The sequence below is a fragment of the Chaetodon auriga genome, chromosome 24, assembly GCF_051107435.1.
Source record: "Chaetodon auriga isolate fChaAug3 chromosome 24, fChaAug3.hap1, whole genome shotgun sequence".
NCBI classification, from domain to species: Eukaryota; Metazoa; Chordata; class Actinopteri; order Chaetodontiformes; family Chaetodontidae; genus Chaetodon; species Chaetodon auriga.
In genome coordinates, this window is record NC_135097.1 from 618,567 (window position 1) to 637,500 (window position 18,934).

General features: G+C 51.0%; 2 protein-coding genes across 3 annotated transcripts in view; both read left to right on the plus strand.

The window, feature by feature from the left end:
• Positions 1-352: 352 nt before the first annotated feature.
• nfxl1 (nuclear transcription factor, X-box binding-like 1) lies at positions 353-15,419 on the plus strand. 2 transcript variants are annotated; one of them, XM_076724649.1, is made up of 25 exons: positions 353-387; positions 1,161-1,354; positions 1,434-1,628; positions 1,800-1,909; positions 2,360-2,490; positions 2,684-2,728; positions 3,013-3,146; positions 3,318-3,403; positions 3,553-3,628; positions 3,847-3,944; positions 4,130-4,244; positions 4,452-4,576; positions 4,668-4,790; positions 6,026-6,116; positions 7,876-7,996; positions 8,082-8,238; positions 8,608-8,699; positions 10,499-10,520; positions 11,007-11,129; positions 11,245-11,399; positions 11,755-11,824; positions 12,959-13,063; positions 13,496-13,573; positions 13,688-13,741; positions 13,893-15,419. In XM_076724649.1, the coding sequence occupies exons 2-25, from the start codon at positions 1,180-1,182 to the stop codon at positions 14,082-14,084; spliced, it is 2,673 nt and encodes an 890-aa protein (XP_076580764.1). In that variant the 5' UTR covers positions 353-387; positions 1,161-1,179; the 3' UTR covers positions 14,085-15,419. The 2 variants fall into 2 exon arrangements, with proteins under 2 accessions (XP_076580764.1, XP_076580765.1); XM_076724650.1 differs by lacking the exon at positions 353-387 and adding an exon at positions 397-979.
• Positions 15,420-16,877: 1,458 nt separating this feature from the next.
• corin (corin, serine peptidase) overlaps positions 16,878-18,934 on the plus strand; it is a 20,973-nt gene continuing 18,916 nt past the window's right edge. Inside the window, exon 1 of the mRNA XM_076725458.1 lies at positions 16,878-16,981. Coding sequence (XP_076581573.1) covers positions 16,922-16,981 — 60 coding nt within the window. The 5' untranslated portion in view covers positions 16,878-16,921. The remainder of the gene's footprint in view (positions 16,982-18,934) is intronic.

Genomic DNA, 18,934 nt, shown 5'->3' on the forward strand with positions numbered 1-18,934 from the left:
ATTATTATTTTCTTTAGATTTTTATTATTTTAATTTAAATGACGACTTTGATCTTTAATAAATTAAGCAGGCCTTTTAATCCAAACAATCGTCAGACTACTGTGGAAACTGAAAAAACACAAGAGAAAATGATTTTTATTTGAATTTTTATTTAATTTTTATTTTTTATTTTTATCTTTGGTGGTTCGGGCTATGAATGAAACGTCCAGCTTCTGTTGACACGTCTCACTTCCTCCGTGTCCCTGTGCGCTGTGGGATTTGTAGTTCTGTACTCATAAGATGGCCTCTGTACTTTACCAGCCTCATACATTTCCGGGACTACAAGTACCGGCATGCACAGTGCGCATGACAACCAGGCAACAGGAGCCGCTGCTGCGGGCTGCTGAGGTGTGTGTTACAGAAAGCTCTTAAATTACTTTCGTTTGTCTTTTAATGTAAAACTTTCAGTTCCGGCGGCTCAGATGGATTTTTATATTCAGATAACTGTTGTTCTCCGGATGTGAGGCTTGTTCCCGCCTGTTTTACCGCTAATTTTAAGCGCAGTAGTAAGTTAGCGTCACCGTAGCTAGCTGCTAACAGTTTGAACTGAGCTTAACTGTTAACGTTCACCTGCTGCGGTTTGAGGACGGAAGTTAAGTTCCAGTCGTCCATTAGTGGTCAAAGACTGAAGCTTCGTGTCCCTGCGGAGGACTGGACGGTTCTCAAATGTCATTTAGCTGCTTCACTGTACATGTGAACCTGACAGACAGTCACATGTCTCATCCATTAATGAACACTCAGCGGGCTGAATCTGGTCAGGCTCCTCTCATCCTGTCCCGGCCTCCTCTCCGCCCACCAAACTCCAGTCAAAAATCTGCTGATTTACTGTGCTGCAGTGATTAACAGGCAGGCGGTCCCACTGAACCTGACCCCGGAGAGTCAGAGCGGACTCTGGTCTGAAAACCAAGAATTCAGCAGATGATAAGTGGAGGATAATTCTGTGAGTTTGTTGATGTGAGGATGCTCAGACCTCCTCTGATGATACTTCTCTACTTTGGACTTGAAAATGAAGATGATTACCAGAGTTTACACTGAGAGATCGGATCAGCCTGATCAATCACTGACAGTCATCTGAGACTTTAAAAAACACACCACACCTGTCTCTCAATCCCCACCTGCAGACTTCTGGAGGCGGTTGCCATGGAGCCGGCCTGGCGACAGCAGGGCAGGGGGCGTGGCCGGGGTCAGGAGGGTCAGGGTGAAAGGTCACAACCCCCGCAGAAGGAGAGAGAGAGGCCGGGACCCCTGGCGGGAGCGTGGGGGCCTGGACGAGGAGGGAGGACGAGGACCCCCGTGACACCTGAACCTCAGCGCGGTGAGGACGGACTCGTGCTCAGGTCCAGAGCTCACCTGATGACCCCAGACCAGCTGACAGCTCCTTATGTCTCTGACAGGTGTGTCGGCCCCGTCCAGGTTCGAGGAGATCAGGAAGTCTGACCAGGCTGCCGCTCAGCGATTGGTGGAGAGCCGCATCGGCTCCTCTTCCTCCGATGACGAAGACAACGATGACGATGGAGATGTCGACCATAAGGACGCAAAGACGGGGAAGATCCTGGCGTCGACCTTCACCACCTACACAGACCAGACAGGTGAGCCCTCTGTACCATAGCAACAGCAACACTGACCATCTGACCGTCTGTCTGTCCATCTGTCTGTCTGACCATCTGTCTGTCTGACCATCTGTCTGTATGACTGTCTGTCTGTCTGTCTGTATGACTGTCTGTCCGTCTGTCCATCTGACGGTCTGTCTGTCCCTCCAGGTGGTGATGTCACAGGTCTGGCCAGAACTGGTCAGTATGTCAGTGACCTGTTTCAGTCTGGAGCTCTCACCTGTCTCATCTGCATCGCCTCCGTCAAGAGGACACAGGCGGTGAGACACACACACACACACACACACACACACACACACACACACACACACACACACACTCACTCACTCACTCACTCACCCTCTCCCTCCCCCTCCCTCTCTCTGTCTCTCTCCCTCCCTCTCTCCTTCTCTCTCTCTCTGTCTCTCTCTGTCTCTCTCTGTCTGTCTGTCTGTCTCTCTCCTTCTCTCTCCCTCCCTCTCTCTGTCTCTCTCTCTCCCTCTCTCCTTCTCTCTCCCTCCCTCTCTCTGTCTCTCTCTCTCCCTCCCCCTCCCTCTCTCCCTCTCTCCTTCTCTCTCCCTCCCTCTCTCTGTCTCTCTCTCTCCCTCTCTCTGTCTCTCTCTCTCCCTCCCCCTCCCTCTCTCCCTCTCTCCTTCTCTCTCCCTCCCTCTCTCTGTCTCTCTCTCTCCCTCTCTCCTTCTCTCCCCCTCCCTCCCTCCATCTGTCTCCAGGTGTGGAGCTGCTCCAGCTGTTTCTCCCTCTTCCACCTCCCCTGTATTCAGAAGTGGGCTAAAGACTCGGCCTTCCTCGTGTCCTCTGTCACTGATGAAGACTTTGGTCAGAAGCAGCATCCCTGGCCCTGGTGAGGACCGCAGAGACTTCCTCCTCTTAGTTTACAGTAAATGGAAAGTTTGGGGGTTTGAACGTGAACATGTGACCTTTTTGACTGCTGTCTGTTGCCGTACAGCCGAGCGCTTCACTGAGAAATAACAGACAGATTGACCTGTGACACGCCGTCGTCTTCATGTCTCATCTGTCCTCTTTTCTCTCCACAGTCCCAAGTGTCGAGCAGAGTATTCACCGAGCGCCACGCCCAACAGGTACGCAGCCTTCTGACAGTCTGCTCACCTGCAGCTCCTCGCGTGCTCCTCGTGTGCTCCTGGCGTGCTCATGAGTTGACAGTCAACACTGGACCAGGGTCTGCTGACGCTGACAGTCTGTGGATCAGACTTCATGTTTGATGGTTCAGCTGTTCACTGACAGCGTCAACTGAGTGACCGAGAGTAATCAGATTACTGTAGAACACACGGAGAGCTCCACACTGTGTCACTGTGTTACTCAGTATACTTTGTTTTCTGTGTATGTGTGTGTGTGTGGTGTTCAGGTACATGTGTTATTGTGGGAAAGTGCAGGATCCCCCAGCTGATCCCTGGTTGGCTCCTCACTCCTGTGGCTCTGTCTGTCAGAAGGAGCTCAAACCCACCTGTGGACACACCTGTCTGCTGCTCTGTCACCCCGGTAACCACGCACGCACACGCACGCACACACACACACACACACACACACACACGCACACACACAGCCTCATGCCTCTGATCATTGATCAGGTAGCACATCCTCACGTCAGTCAGAGTGATTCCAGGTGATTAAAGCCACATGTCATGGATATGATGTCACACTCATTTTCAGGTCCCTGCCCCCCCTGCCCAAAGATGGTGTCAGTTTCCTGCATGTGTGGCAGAGCTAAGCCCCTCCCCCGCCGCTGTAGCAACAAGGTACACCTAAAAACATAAAAGAAGTTAAAAGGTTTAAACTGTTCCCTGGACTGTCATCAGCCAATCAGAAGCCTGTGTGTGTGTGTGTGTGTGTGTGTGTGTGTGTGTGTGTGTGTGTGTGTGTGTGTGTGTGTGTTTTGTCTCTCCAGGCCTGGTCGTGTCAACAGCAGTGCAACAAGTTGTTACCCTGCAAGCAGCACACCTGTACACAGCCCTGTCACACAGGTACGCACGCATGCACCACACACACACACACACACACACACACACACACACACACACACACACACACACACACAGAGTCAGGTGAGTCTTGTGCCTCATGGTTTTGGGACCTGGCCCTGCTGTGGTCTGAATGTGTGTGTCACAGTGAGAAGGGATGGGACCGACTAACTGTGTGTGTGTGTGTGTGTGTGTGTGTGTGTGTGTGTGTGTTTCTGCAGAGTGCTCTCCCTGTCCCAGAGTCAGTGTTCAGGAGTGTGTGTGTGGCCGAGAGAAGGCAGAGAGACCCTGTGCCAGCCCCCAGTGGACCTGTGCGCAGGTAAGGCTGCACAGACGGACTGCTGCAGTCTGATGTGGTTTAACATGTGAGACGACAACGTGCAGAGCGGCGACAGCTGCTGTGCTCTGAGACTGTGGGACACTTATTTTACTGCATGTCACACTGTATTCCTCCTCCTCCTCCTCCTCCTCCTCCTCCTCCTCCTCCTCCTCCTCCTCCCTCAGGTCTGTGGCTCTCTCCTCTCCTGTGGGAATCACACCTGTGAGGTTTTGTGCCATGATGGAGTTTGTCCTCCGTGTCCACGCTCAGTCAGCAGGTCCTGTCCCTGCGGCAAGACCAGTGAGACCACACGCACACACACACACACACACACACACACACACACACACACACACACACACGCACACACGCCTACTCACTCCTACTGCTGTCCATATCTACTGTTGAATGAGCCACATGTGACTCTCATCTCACTCTGCTGGTGTTTTCTAAATGTCACTGTGTGTGTGTGTGTGTGTGTGCGCGTCCCGGTGTACGTGTGTGTAGAGTCGTCTCTGCCATGCACGGAGGAGGTGCTGCCGTGTGGCGACACTTGCGACCGTCGCCTGTCGTGTGGAAAACACACCTGTTCAATGAGGTGTCACCGAGGGAGCTGCGAGACCTGCAGACAGGTCACACACACACTCAAACACACACCTGCACATGCAAACACACACACACACACACACACTCACTCACACACTGACTCTGTCTGTCTGTCAGGAGGTGGAGAAGGAGTGCAGGTGTGGTAAATACAGGAAGCTGATGGCGTGTCATAAGGAATACCTGTGTGACTCCAAATGTCCAAAAACCAGAAGCTGCCAGAGACACCAGTGCAGGAGGAAGGTCAGTCCACAGCAGCTAACATCAGCATCACCTTCATCATCATCTCAATTCTGTGTTTCCTGCGTCCGCTCTGCTGCTTCACAGAGGTTCATGTCCGTCGTCGCGCCTTCACAGGTCAATGCCAGGCGTCAGAGACACGAGCTGTTCAGGAAAAATAGTCAGTGCCTAAAGATAGTGGGTCAGAGAGAAGAGCTGTGAGTGGACAGGAAACAGGAAGTACCAGCACAGCACGCCGTCAGTGAGTTAGCTGTGGACTACAGCCTCAGCCTGTATCTGTTCAGACTGTCCCCATCAACGCTCCGCTGAGTTAGCTGTTAGCCACTCCTGTTAGCTTCTCCTGTTAGCTTCTCCTGTTAGCCACTCCTGTTAGCTTCTCCTGTTAGCCTTTCCTGTTAGCTTCTCCTGTTAGCCACTCCTGTTAGCCACTCCTGTTAGCCTCTCCTGTTAGCCACTCCTGTTAGCCTTTCCTGTTAGCCTCTCCTGTTAGCTTCTCCTGTTAGCCTCTCCTGTTAGCCTTTCCTGTTAGCCTCTCCCGTTAGTCGCTCCTGTTAGCCTCTCCTGTTAGCCTTTCCTGTTAGCCTCTCCCGTTAGTCGCTCCTGTTAGCCTCTCCTGTTAGCCTTTCCTGTTAGCCTCTCCCGTTAGCCTCTCCTGTTAGCCTCTCCCGTTAGTCGCTCCTGTTAGCCTCTCCTGTTAGCCCTTCCTGTTAGCCTCTCCTGTTAGCTTCTCCTGTTAGCCGTGCACACATGGATGCACAGACAGCTCTCACTGCGTCTCTGTGACACTGAAGGAAACTGTGATCTGTGCATCATCAGCTGAAGCTCCAAAGAATAGATCATCTTTGAGCTCCGTTAGAGCAAAGATCGATCCAGATGTCAAAGTGTGAATGTCTGGGTCATGATTAGCTTTTGAGTGGTGAAAGTGAGATTTGGGAGGTGAGGCGGGCGTGTGATCGTTGTTTCGCTGTGGCTCTGGATGTCCTCCCGTCGTCTGAATGTCAGAGTGATGCCATCTGCTGTAATCTGATCGTTAAAGGTTGACTGACGTTAGTCTGTGACGAGCTTTGACGAGCTGTGACTGATGTCAGACACACGGAGCCACAGCTCATCTTCACAGCACGTCTGACGTTCAGCTGCTCTCAGAACAAGTGAAGCTACATTGAACTGTTTACATGTGGAAACTGAAGTCAAACAGCAGAGAGACCTGAACGCTTTTCCCATGATGCCTTGTGTCTCAGTGTTGCCCCGGTAACTGCCCTCCATGTGACCAGAGCTGTGGTCGAACTCTGGGGTGTCGCAACCACAAGTGTCCCTCTGGCTGTCACCAAGGTAACGCACACACACACACACACACACACACACACACAGACGCACATGGGACGTCACATCACATCAGTGTCAGACAGAAATGTTGTGATTTGTTGAGGGAGTCACAGCTGGTGGAAGGTCAAAGGTCAAATTCAGGAAAATTCTGACCCATAACACTCCCTGAAGAGTGTGTGCGTGTGTGTGTGTGAGTGTGTGTGTGTGTGTGTGTGTGTGTGTGTGAGTGTGAGTGTGTGTGTGTGTGTGTGTGCGCCGACATTTGTTCCAGCTGATAGGGCTGAGCCACACACACACACAGTTGAATGTGTGTATGTGTTGGAAAAATGTTGACCTCTGCTTCCTGTCAAACATCATTAATCCCCTTTTATTAAAGACGTGCACGTGTGTGCGTGTGCATGTGCGTCTGTGTGTGTGTGTGTGTGTGTGTGTGTGTGTGTGTGTGTGTGTGTGTGCAGAATAACAGATAGCTTCCTGCGTCCACTGTTCCCTGATCAGATGATAGAGGATAGTTTATGCGTCTGTGATTGGCTGAATAGATTAAAGTTAATTTATTTGTGCTCTTGCATGCTGATTGGCTGCTCTGACCTTTCAGGGGGAACAAATAGAAGGTTGCACCGGCGCCAAGGCGTCAGCATGCAGATAACAGGCGACGGGGCTGAAAGTGCTGAAATAAACTTTGATAAGGAGCCGATCAGAATAAACTCGTCTGATAGCGATGAAAACGAAATGTTGCTCACAATAAACGAGGCAGAGCTTCCTGTTCTGACCGTCAGCTCAACTGATCCAGGATCAGACAGCACCAGCTGATCCTGGAAGAAGAAAAGATGGAAGGAGAGGTCTGTTCGTCCTGGAAATGGGTTCTTTAATCCAGTGAGAACCAGATCCAGCATGGAGCTGACCCTGGATCAGTCACACCGAGGCCTCACACACTCAGCGCTATCTGCTCGCCGTGGTATGTTAATGGAGCCACGGCGAGCAGATAGCGCCAAGAGACACAGAGCAGACTGAGTCAGGGACACGACGTTACCAAAGCACTGTGTGAGCACGCACACAACACGCACAACACACACACAACACACACAGCACACACACAACACACACACACAACACACACACAGCACACACACAGCACACACACAACACACACACAGCACACACACAACACACACACAACACACACACAGCACACACACAGCACACACACAACACACACACAGCACACACACAACACAACACACACAGCACACACACAACACACACAACACACACACAGCACACACACAGCACACACACAGCACACACACACAGCACACACACAACACAACACACACAGCACACACACAACACACAACACACACACACAACACACAACACACACACACACACAGCACACACACAACACACACAGCACACACACAGCACACACTAAACACAGACGGGCGTCACGCTCTCATCTCTCAGCAGAGGAAAACTGAAGACGAGTCGTCGTTTTGTCACCACGAAACACAAATATAAAACCAACAAACAACAAAACGACGTCTCGCCGTCTGAATGTGAGACAAATCAGGTTGTCTTTCTGTCTCTGTGCGTCCACAAGGACACGTCGTTTCTCTGACCGTGTCCTCGTCTGAAGTTCAGTACGACTTTGGACGGTGTCTCCGCTCCACAGGAGGACGGCGGAGGTCGTCCTCTGAACCTTCTTTGAACCGAACCTTCAATGTCCGTACTCCAAATGCGTAACTGTGTCTCACCTGTCCTTCAGGTAGCTGTTATCCCTGTCCGGAGTCAGTGGAGGTCAGGTGCGCCTGCGGCTCCACCGTCTTGGCTGTCCCCTGTGGCCGTGAACGGAGCACCAAACCGCCTCGCTGTAAAGAGGTCTGCAGGTAAACACACGGGAGCTCCACCCTCGCCGCCCCATTCGCTCTCAGCCGCGAGCCTCATGAACGGTTGCTCTGCCGTCTCCTCCAGGCGTCCTTCATCCTGCCACCACCCGACCAGAGAGACCCACCGATGCCACCCCGGCCCCTGCCCCCCCTGCAGACAGCCCTGCCTTCTGCCGCTGCCCGGCTGCACCCACACCTGCCCGCAGTCCTGCCACGACCAGGTGCTGGTCAAGTCCCAACAGGTAGGCGGCTCCTGAAAGCAGCAGGTCAGCGTTTAGTGAAGTCCTCTCTGTCATGCTCAGGTGGACGCCGCTCAGTGACTGTACTGTAGGACAACTTTGTTACGTGAACTTCCATCTTCATGCGGCTCCTTCAGGTTCAGATTGGTGATCAAACACAAATAATCTAAGATCTTCCATCCTGATTAAAATGAAAGAATCCTTCGCTGGGAGCACTCAGACGCTGCCAGCTGTGATCCAGTCACATGACTCTGAACTGGGCCCGTCTGACGTCGTCCAGTCTCTCTGACATCGCCTCTGTGAAGTGCTTCCTGTTTTCCATCAGAGAATCAAAGATGTCTGCAGGAGCTCTGAGTGTCTCTGTGTTTCCAGGTGCAGCTGGCCGGTCCATGGGAGCAGCCCTCTGAGCCGGCGTTCGTCAAGAAAGCTCTTCCCTGTCCACCATGTCAAGTACCGATACCGACGTAGGTCTTTCTCTCTCACACACACACACTCACACACACACACAGATAAAGGTCTCATTGACACCACACAAGCAGACACTGATTGACTTTACCAACTAATTCATAAATTCAGGGTCAATTCGCTTTTTATTCTTTAATGTTTTCACAATGATTTTGTTGAGTCTTCATCAGTGTGAACAAACTCCTACAAACATGTGAATCCACAATGACGACTGGATACTGAGCGAGAAAACGCCCTCAGAGCTCAATACAAACCCACAGCTCACACACACTCAGCGTGACACCCAGTGTGACAGCCAGTGTGACACCCAGTGTGACACTCAGTACAACAGCTGGCCAATGAAAACAAAGCCAGGTGACACCTGGAACATGCGAGCAGCTCAGGGATTCTCTGGAGTTTTGTCCTGTGGCTGAACAGGGGACGATCAGTCTGAGCGCAGAGGTTTGATGGAGGGTCCACGGGTGGAGAGGATGGAGCTGGAGTGTTGTGTGATTCTGGAGAACAGCTGGACTGTGAACTCCAGACTGCTTGGCTTGTTGTCGGGGTTGACAGGTTAGTCAGCGCTCAGTGTGAGGCCTGGACCTCCTCCACCATGGAGTCACACCATGTCACATTTATGACATTTCTGAATTATTTCTGAATAATCTGTGGGCTGATGTCGCCACGGACGGCCGTGGTCAGACTGCAGTCAAGGGGGGACAGAGTTTATGCTGCAGTGTGCACCAACAGCCACAAGGTGGCACAAACAGTTCTGACCCTGTCTCTGTTTCCACGGCGTGGGAGTCAATCCAGGCCAACTCTTTGGTTTTCTTTGTCGCTGTTTTTTGAGCATAGCTCGTCTGAGCTATTAGTGCTAACTTGTTAGAAGGTGCTGTCATGCTCTAATAGTTGGTTATCGTTAACGTGCCGATCTGAGCGCTAACGGACGTGAAACGCAATCCGTGTCGTCCTGGCACAGACAGTAGGGCGTTGGGTCCGTCCACGGCACATTTCATCCTCACTTCATTACTAAATCCCAGTCGTACGTCCGTCAGCACGACGTCAGCTCCGTCGTCGACTTTGACTGGTCTCTTCTGGGTCTGCTTCACTTCCTGTGCCCCCCCCCCAGGCTCAGCATGTGAGAGTCTGTGCTGCCTTTGATCAGGCTGAGTTAGACTGTGCTGAGGGACAGGGGACGCAGCATGGAGACACTCAGGTTCAAGAGAGGAGGTGAGGCTGGCAGAGGAGACATGTGGGAGCCAGACGCACACACACACACATTACATCACACACACATTACATCACACACACACACACACACACACACACACAGAGTCCAGTGTGCTTTGGTCCTGTCGTGGATCATTAGATTTGTCTGTGTGTGTTTGTGTGTGTTACAGTGGTGTTTGTTGGTCGCCTGCAGCTCTGTGACGCATTGAGCTAACACCAACCGTGTGTGTGTGTGTGTGTGTGTGTGTGTGTGTGTGTGATTGTTGTTGCTGTTGTTGGAAAATATTCGGGCCAACAGCCTCAAACTGGACTCTCTCTAATGGTTTGCACACGTCGAGTTCAGGTGTTCAGTCAATGAAGGAAGTCAATGGGATGAGTGGACGTCAACCTGTTGTTAGAGTACAAGAGAAAAGATGGACGTGATATGAATGAATGAGTGATGAAGGGATGAAGGGATGAAGTGATGAGTGATGAAGGGATGAAGGGATGAAGTGATGAGTGATGAAGGGATGAAGTGATGAAGGGATGGAGGGATGAGTGATGAAGGGATGAAGTCAATGGGACATGTGGTCTCCTGTCTGTCTTTCAGGGCCTGTTTCGGAGAACATGAGGTAAGAACTTTTCCTTTACAGTCTCCACTTTTGTCCTGGTTTTTGAGAACCAGTTTGACCAGTTTATCTGTGGTCATCACATCTACACATCTACACACACACACACACACACAGAAACACAGAACATCTGTTTTTAGTCGTGTCACCTCCTTCTCTCCCCTTATCTGTCGGACATCCCCCCCCTCGGTGATTTCTGTCTCGTTCTCTTGCTCCAAACGTGGTCCGTTATTAGTTTGTCCTTCTGACCCCCCCCCCCCCCCCCCCCCCACTCGTCTCCTTCGTCCTCTCTCTTTGTGTACTTCCTTTCATGGCAGCTGTTTGGTATTCCACACACACACCCGCTCACACACACACTCGATCACACGCTCGCTCACACACGCTCAGTTCAGGTTCAGGTTCTGAGTTCAGGTGAGTTCAGGTGAGTTCAGGTGAGTTCAGGTGTGTTCAGGTGTGTTCAGGTGCGTGTGCTCTGTGGGTGTCGAACAGGTGAGCCCCGTGCCATGTCATCGTCGGGGGCGGTTCTCCTGTCAGCGACCCTGCGGACGACCTCTGACCTGCGGGAACCACAGCTGCGGCAGGGAGTGTCACCTGGTCGCCGACAGCCGCCAGGTGAGGACCTCGTTAGGATGTTAGCTGATGCCAAAGGTCATGATGAGAAGGGTCGTCATGGTAACTGACAGGAAATGATGACGATGGCGTCACCAATCGCTCGCTCTCTCTGTAGTGTGAAGTGTGCGAGGAGGGATGCTCTAAGCCCCGCCCCCCTGGCTGCCCCCACACCTGCCCCCGCCCCTGTCACCCCGGCAACTGCCCCACCTGCAGCCAGATGGTCCGCCAGCGCTGCCACTGCAAGATCAGCCTGCTCTACGTGGAGTGCACGTCAGTACACACACACACACACACACACACACACACACACACACACACACACACACACCTCAGTGACGTCACATGACCGCCTGCCACCCCACGATTGGTCAGTCAGTGTTGGTTAAAGAGTCACAGAACCACAGCTGGAACACGTTAGAATATGTTAGAAAACGTTAGAACACAGACAGAGAGACACGCACAGACAGACATGTCTTCTCCACGTCTTCTCCACGTCTTCTCCACGTCTTCTCCACGTCTTCTTCACGTGTTGTTTGAGGTTTTAGTAGCTTTGTTATTGAGACGTTCATCAGACTCTCCTGATCGATAAATGTGGACAGGAAGTGATTGATGATGTTGTCTGCAGGAAGTTGACCTCAGCTGACCAACAGACGAAGGTGGAGCTGAGCTCCTGCAACAACCAGTGTCCTAAAGAGGTGAGCACGCACACACGCACGCACGCACGCACACACGCACGCACGCACGCACGCACGCACGCACGCACGCACGCACATCCATGAGGACCTCTGGTTGGGCCCCATTGCATCATGGAACTTGTTTATCCCTCCTCCCTCTCTCTGCAGCTCTCACCCTCTCCTCCCTGTTCTCCTCCCTGTTCTCCTCCCTGTTCTCCTCCCTGTTCTCCTCTCTGTTCTCCTCCCTGTTCTCTCTGTTCTCCTCCCTGTTCTCCTCTCTGTTCTCCTCCCTGTTCTCCTCCCTGTTCTCCTCCTTGTTCTCCTCTCTGTTCTCCTCCCTGTTCTCTCTGTTCTCCTCCCTGTTCTCTCTGGTCTCCTCTCCGTTCTCCTCCTCCTCCTCTCCTTCTGGTGTCTCTTCCTTCCCGATCAATAATCAATAATTGTCTGTGTCAGTGCAGGAGAAACACAATACCATCCATTCATCTCTCTCTCTTTCCAATAATCAATTTAGCTCAGTGGCGCCAGACAACACACACACACACACACACACACACACACACACACACACAGAGTCTCTCTGAGTGTGTTTTACTTTCACCTGGGAATGATTTTGCTTTTTCATTCTGTCACTTACTGGCACTGACACACTCACTCACTCACACACACACACACACACACACACACACACACACACACACACACACACATACACATACTTGAAACATCACACAACACACTACCAATGTTTGTTTGAAGAGTGTGTGTGTGTGTGTGTGTGTGTGTGTGTGTGTGTGTGTGTTGGAGCGTGTTTTCACAGTCTGCAGTAACTTAACTCTTAAAAGCCTCAACACACACACACTCACACACTCACACACACACACACACACACACGTGCACGCTGAACTCAGGCTAATCTCAGCTGCTCTTTAAGAAGCAGACTGAAGGGTTGAGCTACAGGCAGACAGACAGACAGACAGACAGACAGACAGACAGACAGACAGACAGCACTTCTCTGCTTCGTTCCACTGAGACCTTCCTCCACCTTGCCGAGAGAACCACAGTGTGATGATGGAATTGTGTTTGTTCTGTGTGTGTGTGTGTGTGTGTGTGTGTGTGTGTGTGTGTGTGTGTGTGTGTGTGTGTGTGTGTGTGTAGCTGAGCTGTGGACATCGCTGTAAAAAAACATGTCATCCAGGAGTGTGTGAGGACAAATGTCAGCAGAGGGTGAAGCTCCGATGTCCCTGCAAGAGGATCAAGAAGGTACACACACACACACACACACACACACACACACATCAACACAAGAAACACACACATCAACACAAGAAACACACGCATTAACACACATGTAGCTGCCCCACAGGAGCTAATACTGTCACTCTGTGTCCACTTTATTAGGTACCCCTGTACAATCTCCCATTAGAAAGCTCTGATACTCAAACCCCTGCCTCCACATCTACAGTAGGTCGTCCCTAATAAAGTGGCCACTGAGTGTACATCCACAGCTGTCTGATTGGTCTAACCTGAGAGTTCACCTGCTTTTACTTTACCTTCATTTACATATTTGGACCCTTTTTAATGTGAACACCTGTTGAGATTCACCTTTCATAACTTGTGTGTGTGTGTGTGTGTGTGTGTGTGTGTGTGTGTGTGTGTGTGCGTGCGTGCGTGCGTGTGTGTGTGTGTGTGTAGGAGTTCCCATGCTCTTTGTCAGGTCAGGGTGTTCAGTGTGATGATACATGCAGAGACCAGCAGAGGAAAGTCAGCCAGGTAAACACACACACACACACACACACACACACACCTGTACTGTCGCTGAGTCACACCCTGATACACCCTAACGTACGTGTGTGTGTGTGTGTGTGTGTGCGTGTGCGTGTTCAGCTGAAGGAGGCGGAGCAGAGAGCGGCTCAGGAGGAGGAGCAGAAGAAACTTCAGGTGAGTTCATCAGGTTAAAGTCATGAAGTGTTTGAGGCCGGCTGAGGAGAAGGAGAGAGCTGAAGGAACCATCAGTGATGGAGACATCGATCCATCGATCTGATCGATTGATTGATAGATGATGATGTTTATTTGGCTGCTCTTTGTTCAGGAGGAGCTGGAGGCGTTCGAGAAACGGCAGCAGCGAGGAGGTCGGAGGAGTAAGAAGCGAGGCAGGAGGGAGGAGGTGGATGATGAGGGGGCGAGGGCAGGGAGATGGAGGAGGTGCGTCACCTTCACCCTCGTCCCATTGGTCGGAGCTCTGCTGTCGGTCGCCGCCTTCTACCTCCTGACCACGTCCTGAACAGAGACATGGAGACGTGGACATGTGGACATGTGGAGACGAAGGTGTTTTCACTCGATCGTCTTCACGTTTGGTTTTGTCTGCTTCTGTCGTGTTTCACTCACGTGTCCTTCTGGTTCTGTAGATCAACTTTAGTCCTTGAATCAAAGTCTTCTTCTCCTTCTTCTTCTCCTTCTTCTTCTCCTTCTTCTCCTTCTTCTTCTCCTTCTTCTCCTTCTTCTTCTCCTTCTTCTTCTCCTTCTTCTTCTTCTCCTTCTTCTTCTCCTTCTTCTTTTTTTTTGTCGTCACAGTTTAGTTTCTTCCTGCTGGACGTTTCATGTCAAGCTTTGTTTCACATTTGCCAGCGTTGTGATGCCAATAAATAAGACGTGAAACACGTTTACTCAAATATTCTTTAAACATCCTGAAACCGTCAGCGCTACGTTTCTGAGCTAACACCTTCACAGTTCTTCGTCGGCTGTTTTCCAGGTGAGTTCTTTGCTCTGTGAAACAAACGGCGTTCAGTCGTTTTCCAGTAAAACATGAACTTGATTGAATTTTCTCTCGTGTTTCGGCTCACTGCCGACGCAGTCGAGCTGCAGCTGAAGATCGTTTCCATCATCTGGACGTCTCCTGCTCTAATTCTGTCAAACCTCAGAGATCTGCTCGTCTTCAGCCGGAGATCTTTTCAGTAAACATCCGTCAGACCTGAGGGGGTTGTTTTAGTCTGTGAGCTCAAACCAGAACGAGGTCGTCTCCGACTCGGCTGGCGCTGAGACACACGGCTTAAAAGAGACAGACAATTTCTCTGGTGTCCATCCAGTGAGAGCTGTCTGTGCGTCCATGTTTACGCCACATCACGGCGGGATGAGCGCTGAACACGTCGCATCTTTCCGCCGTGTGCTTAGTCTGAGCTCACGTTCAGACCTGATCAACGGTCAGTTCACGTGGACGTAGATATAAATCAGAATGTAGCCGCCGTCCGTTGAACCCACTGATGTCACAGAGAGCGACACCACAGCTAGCTTGTAGTTGTTAACGTGACGCTGTGCTTCTTGATGTTTTCATGCTTCGTGTGTTTTCAGGTTTGTTGATGTACACAATGAAACTGAAGTTTGAAACGTCTTTGATCAAAGCCTGCGAAGACAACGGAAGGCGAGAGCTTTCTGATTGGTTCGTGTTACTGGAAGAGAAACGTCTAAAAGTCTGATGTCATGATATTTTGTTGTGAAGATGCTTCAGTAAGACGTGTCCATCAGGTATTCAAAAGCATTTTAAGTTGAACCTGAAATGTTCAAATTGTTCACTTTTCTCCTTTTTTCTTCAAATGTTTGAACAATAAAAAGTCAAACTGTCTGTTGGATGATTTCAAAGTGTCTGTCGTTGGCTGAACGTCCAGCTTCGTTGTTTTTCAGTGGGATGATGTGCAGTGAGACTGAAGGCGAGACAAATTAATCGACGCCTCCGTTTATTCATGGCTGAAAGCTCTGACCAGGTTTGATGTCCACAAACAACTTTATTGATACATCGCGCAGGGACGAGCTGAGAAAACCAGCTGAAGGTGTTGATGTGTGACTTTCACTCATGTTTCATTCATGTCTGTGACCATGAAACGCTGGTGAAGAACTGTTGGACTCCTGGAAGCTGTAGGTTTTAATTAAATTGACTAAACGTCAGACTTTCAGCTGAGCTCATCCAAACAAAAGAAAACCCTAACCCTAACCCTGAGATTTTAAAGGTTTAAAAGGTGCTAACAAAGACAAAACATTAAAATGTGAAAATGAGCCAAAATTAAAGTGGACTAAAAAAAAAGGTTTCAGCTGCAGAAAAGGAACCTTTGGTTTGCTCTGGTCACCTGCTGCGACTGTGGCCAAACACCGGAGTTGGTTTTCATTCATAAACAGTCGCTCGGTGTCGCTCGCTAGCTTCATCCGGAGCTGATGACCTCCCCTCACTGTCTTCATCCTGAGTAGAATGTGTTACCATGGAAACAGCTTGGTCATCATCACATGACCTCCACCAAATATGGACCTTCAGTCCATTTGACCACCTGGCCTCAGGTTCCATACTTACATCCTGTGAGGACGTCTGAATGAGACGAGGACTCTGAGACGAGGTGGTAAACAGAGAGTGGACGCTGAGCTCCTGTTTGTACGGTCCAGAGTCAACGGTCTTCACTTCAGGCCTGTCTGTGTCCCTTTAAACAGCTTTGAAGTGATGAGAGCACGAGACATCCTCCCAATTCACCATGTCATCACCTCGCGTTAACGGCCCGTGGTCCTCACAATGATAGCAGGACAAGCTTTACACACACACACCACTGGGCGCAGTTAAAGTTGAGTAGAGAGTGTGTTTGTGAATTTAACACACACACACACACACACACACACACACACACACAGAGGCACGAGGCTCGTGGCTCGTGTCTCAGCCCGCGCTTGACTGTGAATTTTGTTTAATCCCTCGTTAAGGCCTCGTCACGTGGGATAACCTGAGCTCTGCGTGTGTGTGTGTGTCTGTCTGTCTGTCTGTCTGTGTGTGTGTGTGTGTGTGTGTGTGTGTGTGTGTGTGTGTGTGTCTCCCGGTGAGGACTTCCTGTCACTGTGGGGACCTCAGACTGGCTCAGGCTGGTTGAAGTTGGGGTGAGGGGCTCGTGTCCCCGCGGTGGGACTATGTGTGTGTGTTTGTGTGTGTGTCAGGGAGAGAGAGAGAGAGAGAGAGAGAGAGAGAGAGAGCGTCACTGACTTTAAACGTGAGGGGGAGGGGGCGGAGCCAGCGGGTCTCGTGCTCGTTTAGGTAGCGGAGCAGCTGGCGGGCAGAGGGATGGTCTCGCGCTCGGCGGCGGGCAGCATCGGGTCATGTCCGCGCGGCTGGAGACCTGCCCGCGTGTCACCTTCAGCGGAGCGGGAACTGCGGCGGTGAGTCTCCGTCTGTCTCTCCGTCTTCTCCCTCGTGTTTGCGGAGCTCTCTCTGCCTTTGCTCCGCGCTGCTGTCCTTGAGTCTGTCCCCTTGTCTCTGTCCTCTGTCTTCCTCTGTCGGTTGTGTCCGTCAGGTCTCGTCGGTGAAGCTCGAGCTCAAAGTGTGGATGAGTAAGTTGAGGATGATGAAGGTGATCAGCAGCCGTTTGTCAGGTCAAACTGACGACGAGGAGGCTTTTCTTCTTCTCTGTTTGATCACTGATCGATCTGGACATCGTCTTCGCTCCTCGTTCATGTCTCCGTCTGAGAACCATCGTGTCAAACAGACAAATGTCCACAGAGCTGAAGGAGACAGCGTCTCTGTCCTCTCTGTCCACACAGACGTGTTCGGTTCATTGTGAGTGAAGACAGACACGCTGCAAACCTTCACGTCCTTCAGCTGAATATTCACGAGTGATCGATCATTTATTAAAATATCTGCTGATCAGTACTGATTATCAAAGCAGGTTAAACTCTGAGGACAAACTGAAGGAACTTATCAGTGAAGATGATTATTATTTATTGACTTCTCTGTTGATTTCATCTGACTTCAGCAGGTTTCTCATGAACTTTAGTTTTATCAGCCTCAAACAGCCGTTTGACCAAAGAAAGACTCAGAATGTCCCACAGGAGACGGTCCTTCATCATCATCATCATCATCATCATCATCATCATCTCTGTTCGAAGCTTGAAACCAACACGATCGATTGACCTGCTCGTCAGTCTCTCTGTTCATGTCCCTCCGTCTGAGAGGACGTCTTGGAGGGTTTTTATCAGATGGACAAACCTTCAGTTTCTGAGACCATCCAGAAGGTCCAGGTCTGAGTCCTGGAAACGAGACCTGGACCTGGACTCTGGCTGGCTGACTTGTGAGTCGTGTGTGGATTCTTGTCTGTCTTTTAATTCTCTGCAGTGACACGTTTTATTCATCTGTGCATCTAATCAATGATCGATCGATCGATCGCTGATCACACAGTCAATAATGACGTTGAACTGACGCACTTTGGATTATTGATGAATCGTCGTTACTGTGAGAAAACCAACAGCAGAGGGATGAGGCTCGTCACAGACGCCGGATCTGATCTGAAGTCAGCGTCCGTCCACGGTGGACGTCCGCACTTCAATATAAAAGCGTGTCTCTGAATGAGCTCCTTTGTTTCGCTACTCTGAATCACGTCAGGTCGTTTGTAAGCTTTGAAACGAACGAAATGGAACACAGACGACAGACAGACCACAGACGACCCACAGACAGAGACGACCCACAGACAGACCACAGACAGACCACAGACGACCCACAGACAGACCACAGACAGACCACAGACAGACCACAGATGACCCACAGACAGACCACAGACGACCCACAGACAGACCACAGACAGACCACAGACAGTCCACAGTCGACCCACAGACAGTCGACAGACAGACCACAGACAGTCCACAGTCGACCCACAGACAGACCACAGACAGACCACAGTCGACCCACAGACAGACCACAGACAGACCACAGATGACCCACAGACAGACCACAGTCGACCCACAGACAGACCACAGACAGACCACAGTCGACCCACAGACAGACCACAGACAGACCACAGTCGACCCACAGACAGACCACAGACAGTCCACAGTCGACCCACAGACAGACCACAGACAGACCACAGTCGACCCACAGACAGACCACAGACAGACCACAGTCGACCCACAGACAACCCACAGACAGAGACGACCCACAGACAGACCACAGACAGACCACAGATGACCCACAGACAGACCACAGACAACCCACAGTCGACCCACAGACAGTCCACAGTCCACAGATGACCCACAGACAGACCACAGATGACCCACAGACAGACCACAGACAGACCACAGACGACCCACAGACAGACCACAGACAGTCCACAGTCGACCCAC

What these genes read in the sequence shown, in the direction of transcription:
- nfxl1 (XM_076724649.1), top strand. Translation starts at nt 1,180, where the DNA reads ATGGAGCCGGCCTGGCGACAGCAGGGCAGGGGGCGTGGCCGGGGTCAG. An exon ending in TCTGCTGCTCTGTCACCCCG is followed by an intron (nt 3,147 to 3,317) that starts GTAACCACGCAC and finishes ACTCATTTTCAG; the next exon opens with GTCCCTGCCCCCCCTGCCCA. An exon ending in GACACCAGTGCAGGAGGAAG is followed by an intron (nt 4,791 to 6,025) that starts GTCAGTCCACAG and finishes CTTGTGTCTCAG; the next exon opens with TGTTGCCCCGGTAACTGCCC.